General features: G+C 39.4%; 1 protein-coding gene across 4 annotated transcripts in view; it reads right to left on the reverse strand.

Moving 5' to 3' along the window:
- Nucleotides 1-18,411, reverse strand: part of usp2a (ubiquitin specific peptidase 2a) — a 53,948-nt gene that overhangs the window by 23,253 nt on the left and 12,284 nt on the right. For all 4 annotated transcript variants that reach the window (XM_083886518.1, XM_083886519.1, XM_083886517.1 and 1 more), the window contains exon 3: nt 14,726-15,548. In XM_083886518.1, coding sequence (XP_083742644.1) covers nt 14,726-15,493 — 768 coding nt within the window. In that variant the 5' untranslated portion in view covers nt 15,494-15,548. The remainder of the gene's footprint in view (nt 1-14,725; nt 15,549-18,411) is intronic.

An 18,411-nucleotide genomic window follows, 5' to 3' on the forward strand; every position in this document is an offset into this window, starting at 1 on the left:
TCAATAGTCAGACTTAGAGCTGAGGTGTTTTCCGCCTTTGATAGAGAAAACAATTAGTTCTCTTTTTTCAAATGAATGGTTGTTTTCAATGCATTTTAAACGTCTGATTAGTTTTTGAATTAGTTAATTAGTCATTAGAGTAATTAAAACATTACTTACTAGTCTATAAAACATAAAGTAGTTCATCCTTTCTTCAAGACAGAGAGATTCGCCTCAGACTTCACCCAAAGTGTCGTAAAACGTTCACTAAGTATATCCACTCATCACAATAAATAACATATTTTTAATTATATATAGATTTAGCTCTTGACTGAAAGTTGAAAAAAACAGTTCATTGTGAATTTAAACTTCTGGCCAAAAAAACCCTCCCACTTGTTAAAGAGATAAAAATTTCACAAATGTGATGCAAGATATTCATAGATATTATGTTTACACAGAATCACAAAATGTTTTTAGATCAATATACTGTCCCACTCTATTGTTGGACCACATTTAGCTTGATTATGACATGCTTTCACAATGCCACTGTTTCAATAACTTTACGCCATGTCGCAATGTTTAGTTTGTACGTCCAGTAGTATTAAACTTTTGTTATATTGGAAAATGAGAGCACTACTGGCCTAATTCATTGGTGGGTTAAAAGCACAATGTTTTGTGCACATACCTATTTATCTGTAATGTGGTCGTGACTATATGCAACATATACACTGTAGATATACCAGTGTGTGCATGACCAAGGACCTGTCAGATTGGGTTTTCTGTTTATGCATTCCCATGGAGGCCTACACATGTATACATAAGAGCAGTGTAGTAAGAGCAGCTGTAACTGTATGTGGGGAGGGGGATTAAAATGGTGGTTATATAACCAGTGACCTGCCAGTGTGGGCCTGCTGATCCTGGTACAGCAGAGTACAGCGGCTTAAGAGAGCAGCTTACAGGCTACCTCTGTAAATGACTCACTTCAGTGTTCAACTGCCATCATATTTCACTAAATACATAACATGCCCTTACATCAGCAGCATAAACAGAGGCGTCCTCTTTACAGTGACAACACAATCTCCTTGCTGCCTGCACATCTATAGATAGATAGATAGATAGATAGATAGATAGATAGATAGATAGATAGATAGATAGATAGATAGATAGATAGATAGATAGATCCACTCCAAATGGCAACAAATGTAAACAATATCCACTATATATTCACGCACTCGCTCTCACTCATCTTCTACTGCTTTATCCTCCAAATGAGGGTCGTGGGGGGCACTGATGCCAATTCCATGCTGACATAGGGTGAAAGGTGGGGTACACCTTGGACAAATGGCCTGTCCATCCCAGGGCCACACATATATAGACAAACAGCCATTCACTCTCTCACCTACGGTCAATTTGGAGTCTCCACTATATATTCAAAAGACAATATATAGTCAATAAATCATCAGTAAAATAAAAATGAAAATTGAATTCAAATGAAAACTGAAAAACTGTGTGTTGCTCAGATTAGATAATGGACACCACATGCTCCCCCCCCCCCCCTCTCTCTCTCTATCTCTCTGTCACACACACACGCACACACACACACCGGCTTTCTGTGTAACACGAATTTGCCTCGATTCATTAATAGCCGTCATTCACAGAGCGCCCTGTGAGCGTCAGAGGTCTGATAATAACGCGGTAATAATGCAGTGTATCTAAACAGAGGGGGGGTGAAGCTTAAATGGGGAGATTTTTGAATGGGGTTTGGTGTGTCGTTGCCTTCCAGACAGATATAGCCGCCCCTGCTTGCGTCTTACCTTAGCTTGGTTTATCAGAAGCCCCACGAAAGTTGACACCAGCACGGAGCCAGACATGCTGCCCTTTCTCCGCATCTCCTGCTTCAGGAAGGGGAAAGCTGCGGTCGGCGGCTCCTCAGGTACTGTCACGGTGTAAGACTGTCGCATGCTCGGCATGCTGGAGGAGGAGGAGGACGGAGAAAGCCGACTGTACCTGTGCGAGTTTACTCAAGCCGACGGCGGCGGTTCTGAACGCGCTCCTCGGTTGTTGTATCTCCTCGGTTGTTATAACGTTTTCTATAACTGCAGGAATTTACTCCGTTTGTGCATGAATTCATTCATTCACATATAACGGTGCCGACGTCACGAATCACGACGAGCAGCTGAGAACCTGTGGCTGTCCCTGCATAAACACTACGACCTAAAATAACAAATGTCCACTACGAGATCAACTGTAAGCAGCGTCTGTTCAGTCATTAGAGAAGGTTTGTCAATGGCATTGGCCGTATCCTCTCAATCCGTTTAACAGGAGTGATGGTCCGCCTCCTTTGGCTCGGGTAAAAAAAAAGTCAACTCCTCCATAAACGTCACCGACCGCCTCCAGCAGCGCTGTCGACGTCACAGTCCATCCTTCCTTCCCCACGGAGCTATGACAAACGTGAAGGACTAATGCTTTTGTCCAAGGAGACTCTCCTCATCTGCATCATGATCCTGACACAAAACTCAACTGCTGATGCTCCAGGCCACGACTTAACACCGCTAAATGCAAATGTAACAGCATGTTAATGGATGGGTGACAGAGTGGATGTGACAACATGGGATGTGACTCTCACTACAATCTGACCCTTTGCCTCAAAGGCTACATTGATTCAACTCTGATTCAGTAAAGATCAGATTTAATGGTTATGATCTATAATTACAACTGTGACACGCAGTTGCAGTCTCTTCTACATTGTTGGGCGACTAAGACTTGTTTAGACTGCAGCCCCAATTCAGACCTGTTTCTGTCACAAATGGTTATGCTATGTTTTTAAACATTGTTGTCCTTTGAGTGACGCAGGAGACAACTTTAAACAGCTAAGTATATCCACATATCACAATAAATAACATATTTTTAATTATATATTGATTTAGCTCTTGACTGAAAGTTGAAAAAACAGTTCATTGTGGATTTAAACTTCTTTCTGGCCAAAAAACCCTCCCACTTGTTAAAGAGATAAAAAATTCACAAATGTGATGCTATTCATATATATTATGTTTACACAGAATCACAAAATGTTTTTAGGTTTGAATCCTATTACCACTGTCTCTCTTGAAACAGATGTGCAAATTACTTATTTGTTTTCGGAAAATCCAAACGTGTACTGAAGCAACTAAACATCTTTGTCAGTATGACACTTCTTCAGACTGCAACTTTTAATTATTGTTAGGCCTGAAAACATTTTTTTTTGGAAACCATTCCGGTGTTGCATCACACACACAGGTGATTGTATGTGGCTGAGCCAGAGGGATATGTGGCAATGTGTTGCTGTGTCTGTTTTTAGTGAATGGAGGCTATATTTCAGCATTTCACACAGCCCAGAATAGAACGGTTATTTATAGGGGGAGAGAAATTATAATTACCCTTATTGTTATTAGTACACAAGGAAAGCTGCTAACTACGTGCATCTGGACAAATGGCCTGTCCATCCCAGGGATTTGACTGGCTTTGGCTTTGACTGTGACATGGACTGGTCACAGTCAAAGGTCTAGCAGATGTCACTAAATGGCAGACTGTGATCTACATTCAGATGCAGGGCACATTACTCCAAACTATTGATCATTTCCTTGTTCTGATGGAGTGTTTGTATTTTAACTTGCACAACTTTTTAGGCCTTTGTGGCACCAGAGGTCCAGGAAATTTTGACCAATTACAGTATCTGTAAACCGCAGCTACTGTGACAATGCCTAGCCAATCACAGCAGTGAATTCACAGGGAGAGATGAGCGTAAGGTAACTTCACATGACGTGGTCTGATAGCTAAACTTAGTTTTAATCTGCATGGACTCGAAAGTTGAAGAGAATTTAGTTTAATCTAAAAATTGTTCTCTTAGGCCTATTTCATTTTTGAGAAAAGAAGGTTCACTAATTTCATGACAGTATTCATTTATTATCCCTCCAGTTCAGTTTAAAAAGGAGGAGGATATAAACCTACTATCTGAATTAAGAATACCTGTGTTCTTCAGGTGGATTTTTTTCCTTTTTGTTAAAGTAGGTCTACGTGCTGCAGCCTAGAGTGTGAAAGTCAACAGCAAAAATACACAGAGCCAATATTTTGAAACTGTACCTTAAATTAAGACAAATGACTTCTGATTTGACAACTTTAAAGTGTGTCATCAAACTTATAATCAAATAACACAACAACAACAACGACAGTTGAGTCCTGTTTTGAGCGACTGAAAAAGATACTTGATTTCAATCTTGGAAATGCTGGGACATTTTGATCTTAATTTGAAAATCTGCTCTGAGCTTGCCCCTTAACTGATAACAAAGATAACACAATGTCCTGTGCTTCACTTCCCACTTACAATTAGCAAAGTTCAGGATCAACCAAAATACCAAATGGGCAACATGTTGAACTCGCACTTGGAGTCACAGACTTTCAACATGTCCACACCAATAAACTCATGACCCAAGCTCATGAGTGTGTACACAACAAACAGCCTGGGAGCATTGTGTGTGTGTGTGCATGAGTGTCTAGAGCCTTGAGGTGGAAAACTGCAACATGAGAAGGAGCAGCAAGTCAGTGTTTGAGCAGTTTAGTATAAAAATGGGACAAAAGCAGTCTCTGAACAATCTTATGAGACGTCAGATTACAATCACCAAGGGAGAGCTGCTCTACTCCCTATGCTAAATGACTAAATGACAAGCTTTTCGTTGTGGTGTTTAAATTTAACCTTGGTACATGTTGCTTTGAAGGGCAATGTAAAAAATTAGTCTTGCACATGTACCTATGAAGAACAAAGTATTCTGTAAAGCCTGGATCTCCTTTGGAGTATGAAGGAGAGCGCGGTGTGTGGGTGTGTTGTCCAGAACAGAATGGAACTTTCTGTGTCACTGTTCCAGAACATTATGAAATCTTGTGTACAAAATCATTAAACCTGGCAAAATAAGCAACCTGTTAGCATACCCGACAGACCTTTTTTAGTCAAATAGACGAGTTGACTAATTCATCGTGTGGAATCTTGGTATAAATCTGGGTTTTTAGCTGTTGAACTACAGAAAGAGAGCCTATATTTGTTCTAGGGCTAGGTGATAGTATAAGTATATTTGATCAATTAACAATTAATTTGCATGAGTGCTTTCAGAGGATTTGTGTTTAATGAGAATGTGAAAGGGAAGGTGTGTCATTTGTAGCTTTTTTTAACAAGCTGATCAATCTATTGGACATTGTGTTGTAATGCATTTTTGTGATGAAACAACCTAAAACCATAAGCATTCTAATGATATAATTCTGGAGAAAACAGCGAACTATGAGAAATATATACAGTAAATCACAGTCAATTTAATTCAGTTGGGTATCAGAGTGGAAGCAGGACAAATCAATGGGTTAAGCCACCAATTTCCCATTGTTTTTAGAACAGCAGTATGCAGCCGGCCTTTAACCTCACATCCTTTCCCTCAGCTTACGCATTGCAACACAAGGAGCATGACGTGGTAGTTTAGTATCACAGCAGAAGTTATAGGTTATGTCAAGTGATATCCATAACCAAGAAACTCCCTTCATTGATGAAGGCCATGACAAGTATTTTAAAAGCTATCAAATTAATCTTGAGTTAAGATTATTAATATGACGCCAATTTTAACTGCATATTACTAATCTATAAAGCAAACTTTTCCATCATGGATATGGAAAAATACTGCGTGATTCGGCTTTGCTTGGAGAAGTGCAGTAACTGTATCAGAGTGTGGGGGTGAGGGAAAGACTGACCTACAAAGCACACCATTTAATTTATTCATTTATATTCTTCATCAGCCCTCAGCTATAATAATGAGCTTTGGATGGTCACCAAAAGTGGCCAAAAAAGACTCCTAAGCTGTTGGCTAGACTCACTGTGAATAAGTGGGTGAATAGTTCTGCAATATAACAGAAACCCTTGATTACAAGGTATATGAAGAACAAAAGACCAGATCTTACATGATTTCTTGGCTGGCCTAAAAGTAGAGTTCTAATAATAGCATCTGCCACCCAACTAAAACATTACATTGATGAAATAAACTAGGTCAGCTGCCAAAGCCAGGTTAATAAAAATGACCCTATTTTACCACAAACCTAATCACTACAACACAGAACACTGAAACAAATAGTTCAGGTTTTTGGAATTGTTTTTGTAAAGCGGTGTTTTTACTAAATGGAACGGTTTAGTACAGGATATTACGTATTTTTATTCTTTGGCACCCTTTACTTAGGGTACCAGAGTAAAATGGTATAGCACCATATCGTACCATTTGGTGTACGGTGTAAATATTCCACGGAAGTCAAGGCAAGCGCCCACATTCTATTTTCATACAAAGACAAACAGCCACAAACCAAGCAGGAAAAAAAAGCTGATGGATGTCCTCCATTGCTGTCTGTTGCATTCTTGCCTGTTGTGTCACGTTTAATGACACCTGTAGAGGATTTTTTTCTTCTGAAAAATGATTCTTTTTTTAAAAACAAAAAACAAAAAACAAAAACAAACAAAAAAACCAGCACACATATTTTCTGGATATGTTCCAGTAAAGTGAAATAGAAATAATTATCATCTATTGTTGTTATAGCATTGCTAAAACAACAAATCTAATGGTGGCTTAAGATTTCTGCACAGTTCTGTATATAATTCAAATAAGATCTGAAATAATATGAATTGACTTTAATTGTTTTGATCGAGTTCAGTTAACCCTTGCTGCCCACTACTGGTCTAGCATTAAGATGATGTCATTATTGATTATGCAGAACTGTGTCAAGCTCCATTTAGCGATACATTCTTGCCACTCTGATAGTGTGTGGTTTTATCAGTGTTCCTGTTGGACATATGTCCCTGTGATGGCCCGCCACAACAAAACACAACAATCAATCAACCCAATCAATCATCTAATCCAAATGTTTGTTTACCCCCTAAAACAGAACAAGAGACATGGATTATGGAGGAGGAGATACGAGGAGCAGCAGGGGAAAGGTCAAAGGGTCAAAGTAATCCATGCTCACATGGTAAACACTGTCACGACTAAAAAGAATTTGGGCGAGCCAGCTACTTGATAGTATACTTGAAAAAAACTTCACAATGTTAAAATAGCTGTCAATTATTTATTATTATTATTTATTATAACAATTATTTTAATTAATCAATTTTTAATTGATTACTATATTAATCATCAACTATTTTGATAATTGATGAATCAGTTTGAATGTTTTTTCAATAATCAAAACAAGCTTTCTAATTGTTCAGCTTCTTTACTCCATTTGACAAAGAAATCATTAAAACCACACATCAACATTTTCTTTTTCATTTTCTGACATTTTACAGACCAAGGAAGTATTCCATTAATCGAGAAAATAATCGTCAGATTAAACAATTATGAAAATATCCTATTCTTTCTTTCTTGTGTCACTGATCTGCTGCATCTCTCGCACATTGTTCACACCTGCCGTTATATTTGGTGTTCAACTCATGCTGAGATGGTACTGCTTTAAATCAGGTGTGTATCATGAATAATATACATTTAAACATTCAGGAAACCGAAACTGTGTGCTTTTACTGTGAAACAGGTACAAGCCATGTTGTCTTTGCGACATATGTGGCAGATATAGCCAACGGGAACTGTTGTGAGAGATCATTTTGCTGTGAACCACGCGTAGCTAGTGGTGTAAAAATAGATGAGGGTGCTATTCTCACGAAGAGTTGCATGGCTCACTCTTATGACACACACCTCACGCAGCTTGTGTGGCTGCTTCCATCTGAACATGTGGGCCTAACTAAAAAAAACAACAACAAGACATTACGTGACACTCACCCATTCAGTGCGGTCCCAGCCTGCCCCTTACACCGGTCAAGAAACTTGCATTTGGCTATAATTCAGTGCAGATTGAGGGTGCAGATTAATGTTTTTGTTTTATGAAACCATAAGCTGTCTAACCAGCTGAGAGCCACGCACAGCAAAATGTCTAGACATAAATCCCTAGCAGAATTATTTCAGGCAAAACAAGACATTTTGTTTTCTCCCTTCACTGGCTGTTTGTTTACAGATTAAAATGTGTGAGTGGAAGTTTCTCACAGTTTAAAAAAAATCTAGGTCACGTTACACCGGACTTCGTCTAGAAGCCTTTCAGTTGATGGTGCATAGTGTAGGTCAGTGATTTTGTTAAGATATACTGTATGTCTATTTCTTTAAGATAACCTGCATAATACATTTCTTTTTCATTCATTTACTAAACACCTCTTGGAAATGATTTGTTTACCTATTCAAATGCTATTAGGTGATACAGATATGGCTGTAAATTAGATCAAATTTACTCCTGTCAGGACTGATTGTGTGATTGCTAAACTATCTTCCCCATATTAGAAAGTGAGGGAAACAGTGGTGTATGTAAAAGGTCAAAGAGTGTGTCAATAACTGTAGTGTTGTCTTAAAAACAGGATAGACTTTCACAAGGAATTTAATAGAGAACTCTATAGAGATAATCTACTGGTTGAGTTTCCTGCCTTATCCTGAGCAATTGTGAGATCTCAGCAATTGTTTTATTGACTACAATGTTATCACAACTGTTGGGAACATTGACCAAAACTAAATAAATATTGTAGAAATGTTTGCCTTCATGCATGCTCGACAAAGCAACATAGGTGACCCAGGCCACAGTAACAATCTTCCGTACAATAAAGCTGGAGAAATGATTCCATCGTTACTTAATTCAATCTGGTCAAATAACCTGCTTAATCCTTGGTTTAAATGGTTTTTCAACAGTGAGAATCTGTTTAACCACCATTCACGCCTGGGGTCAAATAACTTTTCAGATTTGACTCAGTCAGTTCGGCATGTGTGGGAACTAAAGACACGGGTGAACACACTCATTTCTCCTTCACCTGCTCTATTTTAGTCATGAGATGAGTAATTTGCGGCTTAATGCTTAGAAGTGAACTCACTTTTATTAGCCATTAGCATTAATGTCACAATCCTTACTCTATTAAAACTTGGGACAGAGCTCAATGACATTTTATCAACTGAATCATCAACGGTTGATTTAAAGAGAGCCAAATGCAAAATATTAAAAATAGTAACCATTGTTATCACTATATTTTATTTCATGCACAGGTGGCACAGGAGTAGAAAAACACACAATAAAAAACAACTATGGTCTTCTTAGTTTGTTTGTTTTTTACCTGTTCTGATATAATGTGAATTACATGAGAGGCAGGAAAAACAAGGATGATGATTCTGACGAGAGTCATGTTAACCAGCTTGTCTTACTCATAAACATGGCACAAGACGAACAGGACCATGAGGCACCAGCAGCTGCTATTTTTGTGCTGTAAGCTTCTGAGAAACTATTCTATCAGGATTGGGTTCACCTTGCTTCGCCAACAGATTTCAACACTGCTCTGCGAAAGTTTAAACACTCATGTACCAACAAGATAAGAGAGGGTATTCATTTCAAGGGATAGTCTAGGTTTCTTTGAAATATGGTTGGATGAGGTATTGACACATATTCAGCCTTTTTTGACTAGAAACAGGCTTGCAAATAAGTGCATAATGAAAGTTAGCCATTTTCCAACATGGCACACAGGAGTCGCTGATCCACTGCTCAAACCACCATGTAGCTCAAATGTTTGGGGTTCTGTGCGTGAAATCTTTTCTTTGGATGTTCATTAGGAAAACAAATGTATTAAATGAGGCAGCAGCAGAGCAGCAACTCCTGTGTCCCCATGAGCTAAAAACAGATTTTCTCTATGGACTCATGTGCTACAGGAGAGTGAGTGAGTTTCTTTAGATATCATAGACTTAAGCTAGCATAGATTTAATTAGTTGAGGATTGGATCAATGCCTAAAATCTTTTCTACTTTATCCCTGCTGGCAACCATGTGTTCAGAAAGTAAGCATCCGTGTCTCAAGCTGGTTCTTGGCACAGGGTGTGCATACAGTGCAGTCAGAATTAGTTATTCATCAACTACTCTTCAAAAACTATCATTTAAAGTTATTTTTTAAATGTTTTATACTGGTAAACTGGAACAGTTAGAGCACCAAAAGCATTGCAATGTGAATAATGTGGGAGAAAAATCTAAAAAGGAAGCTTATATATTTGTAATTTGAAACAGTACATGTACTGTACATGTCCTGTGTTGAAGTCCATGGCAATTTGAAGACAAATAAGGAGGTGGTGATTTTTAATAAGAAAACAGAAAGTGACTGTGGAGTAGGAGGTTGATCAGCCTGGAGTAGATGAATATATTTTGTAATTGTTTGTACACTAAACATAACCATTGAACAGACAGCTGGATTGTGGGTTGAAAACTGCTTTTGGAATATTTATACTCATGAAGTAAACACATCACTAAGTGCTTTATCTATATCATATTGTTTTAATGGAAAATGTTTTGTTGTATATTTGGCATAGCCTATATTGCCTATCCGGCTGTCTCCAAGATGTACCTCTGTTTGACAGTTTCAAGTTAAGGCAGAGACAAACAGCTGAATGAATGCTATTAAATCTGATTATGTGAGTGCAAACTGTTTACAATACTTCTGGGGAAAACTGAACAGAATTCAAAGTGAGGAAACAAAGGGCAACATATAATTTTATGAATGAGAAACTAATTCACATGATGGATGACACATGAGTTAACATTGCTGAAACAGTTTTGCAGAAAATACACATATTTTGCAGCCCATTTAATTGTATTGCAATTTGTAATATCTTGTCACTTGTTAATATGACTTATTTATCTTGAATGACAGCTAATAATTCACTGTATAAAGCCTTCAATGTGAAGAAAACAGGGCCCCACTCCTTTTTGTCGCCTAAGGATCATGGCTGACCTAATATGACACGAGGAGAGGTCACTAAGTGGTCACAGTAGCTGTCATTGTGACACTCATCAGTCATGAGATGGGTCTTGACATTTCCCTCCCAAAATGGGTCAGACATTAGGTACAGTCCACATGGTACAGTACACACCCAGTACACAGGGACATTCAGTTCAGATTAACAAACACACATAGAGACAAACATCTTGGACTTAAAACCGATCATCACATTTGCTATTCGAACTGTATATCAATCAAACTATTGCAGTGAAATGTATTTCTTTTTCATTAGGTCTGATTGATACATTAAATGTTTACATGACAACAAAATGAGAAGGCTAACACTAGCATTAACTGAGTGCCTGCAGCCAGGTCAGCTGGACTCTGGCAGGGGAAATGGCTTCATTGGCTGATGACTCTCTTTCAAGGATAACTCTGCCATTACCTACAGTAAGACAGTGATGATCATTCAATTAACAAAATGAAAATGTGTTTTTGTGTCAAACAACTAATTATGAGTCTCTTATGAATGTGATTGTTTAAGTTACTGACATTAAGACTTTTACATGATACAGTTCTGGCACGACTTGGCTATACTCAACTCTTCTCTACTCGTTTGGTATCATGGTTAGGATGAAATTACCTTGGCACTGTTTTAAACATGACACAAACACACACATACATGCAGGACCTCACCAGACCAGGTACCAAAAAAAAGCTCCAGGTACCAGGTAATATCCTGAGTAGAGTCGAGTCAAGCCGAGTAGTACTAGAACTCTATAAAGGAAAAGCCCCAATAGTTATTTTTAAATTCAGAAAAGGCTAACAGTGCGATTCAGCAGTGAACATATGCTTAAGATATCAGAGTTAAGCAGACATAGATTTTATTATGTGATCCTTTTACTAGGTGGCTAAAATATATGTTTCCTTGTGTACCAGCTGGCAGTTACATTTAAGTTTTGGACCAGGGGATGTGCACAATTGACTGACCATGAATCAGTATCTCACATAACCACACTTCAAAAAACCTGAAGTATCCTTCTCTCAAACGTTGGATGATATTGGACAGACATTTCGACGAACAGTATAATATGCACTACAGTGCACTACAGAATAATTCACCAATGTCACATAATCATCACTTATGTTAGCTGTCTCCCTTCAACTGAGAAATTCTGAGCATTAAAATAGTAAGGTAATATAACGCTCACGGTGTTTGGAGCTTAACCAGTGTTGACGTGCAGCCCTGGGGAGAGCAGCAGATTAAACGTTCCAGGGGTACCATTGGCCTGGGGTTTAATTAGGAGTAAAAATAGGCTGTTCTTCTCAGGGTGTGCATGTTTGATACGTGTTGATTGCTTGATAGATAGAAAGAAAATCAAAAGTCGAGTTCAAACCTGCCAGTTCCGCTGCATTAGGAGAGAAACTGTCTTTACATTGTCTCCTTACATGATGTGTTTTTGTATTGACCAGGACTTTCAGGCACCAGGTGCTTCCAGCTTGTGAGCCAACTGTATTCATGATTAGCATGTGGTCCACAATGCAGTGGAATAACAAACAGTCTCACTTTGTTTCACATATATGCCCTTTCAAATGCATGTTTTTTTTCTTTTTAGCAAAACAAAACAATTTTGATTCGAGTATAGTGAATGTGGACTTGTATGAACTAAGCAGGAGAATGTGGTTTACTAGAACCTGTAATAGTGACTTAATATAGCTACTGTACAGTAATAAATACACAACAGTGATGGCTAGCTAATACTGTTAAACCTTCCTGACTCCATATGCAAGTACAGCATATAGTATATATTCTTGAGTTGGTTGGTCAACATGCTCTTATCTAACCAAATTCTGGCTATTTATTTCCTCCACTGATTCCAAGATGATGTCTTTAATGTCTGCAGTCAGTCAAAACTGATAGAGACAGGGTGATTCTGTGACACAGAGAAGCAGCAGAATTATTTCTCACCATCTCGCTGCAGCAGCATTCATTTATTTATTTATTTCACTTCCTCACTATGTGATTGATGCTCTGTCTTTTTTCTGATGTCGCATTGTATTCCAGCATACACGACACAGTGATCGTCAGCCCCATGACGATGATTAATGTCATTATAAAAGATAAATCTTAAAGGTTGGCTCTTAATCAATTGTGATTAACTAGTTAAAGCTAACAGCAGAACAGTTAATGCAAAAGAACCGTATTTGACTTGTGTAATATAATAATACAAATATTGTAGAGGATTAAGTTTTCATAAATTACAGGTTTATTTAAAATGCACAGAATAAGCTTTCCTCTAAAGATTTACAACAAAACCAAGCTAAGCCTCTATCCCACTCTTTCTCCTCCCCATTATTAACTGCACCCTCCTCCACTCATGTGAACAGTCAATCAGGCCTAATCTGAGCGGGATGTGGGTCAGTTATGCTTTCTGGCATAGACGAAGCACAGGTCATTGATACTGAGCTTAGGGATGAGGCTTGTGGTCTGCTGACCCGGCTCAGTGTAGCCATATAGCTCCTACAGCGGCATGAGAGCTCACTAATTGCTGGGTTAGAAAAGGGTCAGGTGTCCATGCTCATCACATAAGAAAAGAATGACTTACGTACAACCGATAATAACTAGGCATTAGTGTTAGGTATTGCTGCTTTTTTCCCTATTTGATTCAAGTTCCAATTTGATTTAATTCAATATTGATTCATTTAGTGATGTTTCAGTTTCCCATGCTGCAAATTGTTACCTTGCAAATCATCAAAACATTTGTGCTTAAACATTTTGAATAGTTACATTAATGAACTGTCTATTTAATATGACCACATGTAATGTACAGCCTACTACCTCAGACAGTTTGAAGTGCTATATTTACCAAGTTGTCTGGCAGAGGATGCTGTGAGCACTGCTTGGCCTGCATCCATGCCTTCTTTGCTCATCAGAAGAAGAAGACAACAGTGATAGTTTGCACTTTGCAGAGACAATCTACATTGTCCTTGTGAGTGGACAAACAAAATTCTTCTGAAAAGTGTTGTGTGGAAGCATCTATGGTTCTACACCGTAGATGGCACACTAAAAAATACATCTGCAGACTCATGCTTATGCTTACTTATCTGCGATAATGTTGTGATATTTGTCATTTAAAGATCAATCTTTTATGAATAGATATTGGATATTTCAAGTGATGATTGATATGAATCGGGAAATCGATCCGGACAAGATGTGAGCCTATACAATACTCAGTACTACTCCGATTGTGGTCAAAATCACTGGAATGCATATCGGAAAAAGAAAACATTTACATTTTATATGATCCATAAACCCTAAATTGAAGTAAATGCCCAGGGAACATTCTTTGAGGACAGATTCCAGAAATCAACATCTAGTGATATAGATGTAAGACAAGCCTGAACGTTATGTTTTTAAATGGACGGATATCACTTTTGGTAGAAATTCAAAGTTGTAATAGTGGTATTGTATCAGACACAAAAAAGTGGTACGGTGCCATCCCAAATAATAACCCACAGTCTGCAAATGACTATACAAATTAAATTTAAAAATAAAGCAATACTGAATAGGTCAAACATTATAACAGCACAAGGTAAAAGCATGTGAAGGAATGAATCCTGTCTGGCATTTTATTATACAACTCGACATCATTGTCCATTTCCAGCACAGAAATTCATTTAAGCAATAGTGCCCTCACTTGGTAAGAAACAGTACTTTTTAGGGTCACAAAGCACCATGGGATTTTATCATGCAGGGTGTGTGACTGGTGAGACTCAGTGGTGAGGACGACATGTCTGATTGCATTCAGCTTTACTCTTTGATGCTGATCCCCTCTGCAGCAACACACCCCTCCCCAATTAAAAGCATTTAAGTTACCAGCAAGCATGTGCAAGAACAGAGGATATTTTCTTACCGTGGAGTCCCTGCTGGGTGAGTCGGATAGCCCATTACTGCTCGGCCCCCATGTAGAGGAGCTGAATGCTCTGCTGCTGCTGCTGCTGCTGAAGGCCTCCTGGGTGGAGCTTCGTGAGAGGGCCTCCTGAGTAGAGCTCCGCGACAAGCCTGAGTAGCTTGGGCGTGAGCTTGTGACATACGAGTCAGCCACATTGCTGGTTCGACTACGGTAGCTCTGCAGGGCACTGGCGGAAGAGGACGGGGTGGAGGAAGTGGAGGCGTCGCTGAAGCCCAAAGAGGCCAGATCCCTGCTCAAGTCACTCTGAGATACAGATCTTCGTCGGCTGAGTGAAATGCTGGAGGCCACCGGTGAAGGGGCGAGGTAGCTGTTGTGGGCCGAGGACGAAGAGTAGGAGCTGTAACCAGTGTAGGTCGATCCCCCACTCAGACCTGACCCTCCATAGGTCTTGATGGGGGTTCTGCTGAGGCTCTCGCTCCGACGGCTGCTGCTGTTGCTGCTTCCGAGGATGTCGGTGCGCGGGATGGTTCGACCACGGTCGCAGTCAGGGTCTGAGGAGGTGCTGTAATTGCGGCTGCGGGCAACAGAGCTGCTGAGATAGCTAGAGGAGTAACCTGAGGAAGAGGAGGTGGGAGACCTGTAGGTGGAGAGTCTGTCGCGGTCACTGTATGAGCTGAGGCCCGGTGTCAGGGAGGAGCTGTAGGAGCTATAGTGACTGGTGTAGGACGGCCCAGCGTATCGCTTGGCTGTGGAGGAGACGCGGGACATGCTGCTGCTGGTTTCTCAGCCACGGGGAGGCAGAGCCTCTGGAAGACTGCATCGACTGAAAAAGTGAAAAAGAAAAGAAAGAAAAAGAGACTTGAGTAATTCATTCATACTAAAATCACAGATTTTTTTCTACACTTAGAAATAAAAGTTGAACCATATAAGGTTCTTCGGCTTGTCCTCATAGGAGAACCCTTTTGGGTTTTATTTTATTCAGGAAAGGGTTTTTCAGAAGCAAATGGTTCCAGGTAGAAGGACCCTTTTGGAACCCTTATTTTTAAAAGTGTACGACCTTTGGTGCAATACTAATATATCAATACCGATATCAGTCTGTAATAGTATTTTACCTCTATACAAAGAGAGACAAGCTTCAGTTTCCAATCTGAAAAAGCCCTCTAACAGTAAGATAAAGCTGTGACTCCATTCTTGAGATATGCTAGACTTAAGATTTAGGTCCTTGTGTCACCACTGGCAGCCATGTTTTGTCAGTGAGTGAGTGAGTGAGTGTCTGTTTTTCAAGCTGGGACTTGGCACAGGAGGCACACATATCACAGTCAGCACTGACTATGTGTTAGTATGTCATCGTACTACACGTAAAAAAAACAATTATTACAAACAAGAAAATCTACTTCCAACAACGTCCATTATTCATATCATCTATAAGTATGAACATTACACGTTTATGTCTCACTACTGTGGTACATAATTGAGCAGAAAACATACATTTCAGAATAAGATTGTTTCTGACCCTCATTAAACTATTTAAAAATATGCACATCAACATTAACAGCAACACTCCCACATGCATTACTGTCTATGTCTTTGGTCTTTTATGATTCTTCCAGTGACTAATTGGAGGACGATTGCTGGTCCTTGCTCCAAATAGATTTTATCCCATGTGACAAAGGTGCCATGTAACGATTCCATTAGACTAAGATCAAGTTAAATACCTATTAAATGATCAGTTTGTACCAAGACTGTGATTAAAATCATCAAACCCTAAAACCTGATTGCACTACTAGACACTGTGAATTAGACTCAACTTTTTGTATCCTCATGGACTTAAAGTGGATTTAGATGTAAAGGTATTGTTATAATATTGGCACTGATTGTACTACTGTTCTGTAGTGAGGGGCAATATTTAAGATATGCTAACAGAGTTAAAAACGGGAACTGCAATCCAAATAAAACATATTTCAGGGCATTGTCTCGCCCTCCCTCCTCCATACAGACTCAAGGTTGGAAGGTAGTTTGAAGTTACAAAATGGACAGAATTTTCAGGCTGTAAATTCACTATTATATTGGTTGTACTATTGTTATCAGTGAAGCTAATTTTAACATGTTTCCTTCATCTCTGATGACATATTACAGTGATTTTACATTTCTTACATACATGTGTAGGTCCTTTGCATTATACTGCTTGCATGATCAGTTAACGCTCTCTCTCTCTTTCTGACCTTTTCTGACATAAAGACTGACCTTGTCAGGACCAGGAGTCCTCATGGAGACCAGGTTTTGGTCATTTCATTCACTGGTCATGGTTAAGGTCAGGGATAGCGCTTTGCTTCAGCTGTCCAAATAAATGGAAGTCAATACATGTCCTTAAAAGGATAGCGCAAAGGTTTTGTGTGTGTGTGTCACGTAACTCTGATGAGCATGATACACTTTCCAGCTGGAGTCAGATCTTCAGTGACATAATCAGCACTAGCTGACATGTTTGTTGATGCATTAATGTGTGATGTCATGTTAGCGGAAGGCACACCATCGTCTTCTCTTTGATCTCCTCCCTGATGCTCCTATGCTGTCCTCAATTCAAGGAGGTAAATAAACAGAATCTCTGTGTTGTTTAGTCAACTCAAATCTCAAATTCCCTTATCTCCTTCTACATGCATCTTCCACAGCTGCATTGGACAAGTCCAGCTAAGTGCAAGCAGCACAGCGTGTTCCTGTGGTAGAGATGCTCTGGTTATGGCACCATTTGAATAAATAAAAGTATCTGGTGTTGCTGATCCGTGTTGAGTTTAGCAGGAGAGGCTCCTGTTTCTTAATCTTTCTCTCTCTCTCGTATTGCTCTACATGCTCCCTCTGTTTCTCCTCCTCAGCTGTTCAACTTCTCGCCAAGAACACCCAATTCTCTTCAGTGTAATTTCCCCTCCTTTTGTGTCTCTATTGCTTTCTCCCTCTGTCCATCTCTCTCACTCTATCTCTCGCTCTCTCTCTTTCTCCCCCTGTGACCACAGTCAAATCAATAATTCATCATAGGGATCTAAAGTACGCAGACAGGCACCATGCTGGAGACAAGCAAACACACACTGCTGGCCAAACTACGCTGAAGCCGGGCCAGGTGGCTGCGGCCATCCATTTGAGTACTGCTAAGCCAGCGCAGGCTAACACAGCCAAGATTCTGCTTTAAGTCAGCTAAACACAGGACCCATGAATGCACCAGGTTTGATTCGATAATCTGGCAGGAGAAGTGTTTGGATAGTTATTTTGGTTCTGGCACTGTGGTGCACATGGCAACAAGAAAACATGGACAAAGCCAAGGTCTGGATTTACTGTCTCCACCATCACCTCTGTTAGTTACCAAACCCAGAATATGACCTCATTAAAACAATTAATCCTCAACATTGTTATATTTAAGACCAGGGATGGTCAGTAACATCATATTAAACACTGAAGCTTGAATTGGTAGCTTTCTGCATTGTAGCTCCCCTTACTGGAGGATGACGGTACTGACAAGCAATGATTTCATCGTTGGCTGCAAACCTGCAAACACATAATGTAAAAACCCCTGGTTTCTCAGCATTTTACTTGAATCCCAGGGTTCCAGTCAAGCTGTTTTCTTTATAATCAGTTATTTCTTATTGATTCCTGTATGTTCTGGATGTGATTAAGAACACATTGAACACATATTTACTGTA

Source organism: Microchirus variegatus (genome assembly GCF_963457635.1).
Source record: "Microchirus variegatus genome assembly, chromosome: 3".
NCBI classification, from domain to species: Eukaryota; Metazoa; Chordata; class Actinopteri; order Pleuronectiformes; family Soleidae; genus Microchirus; species Microchirus variegatus.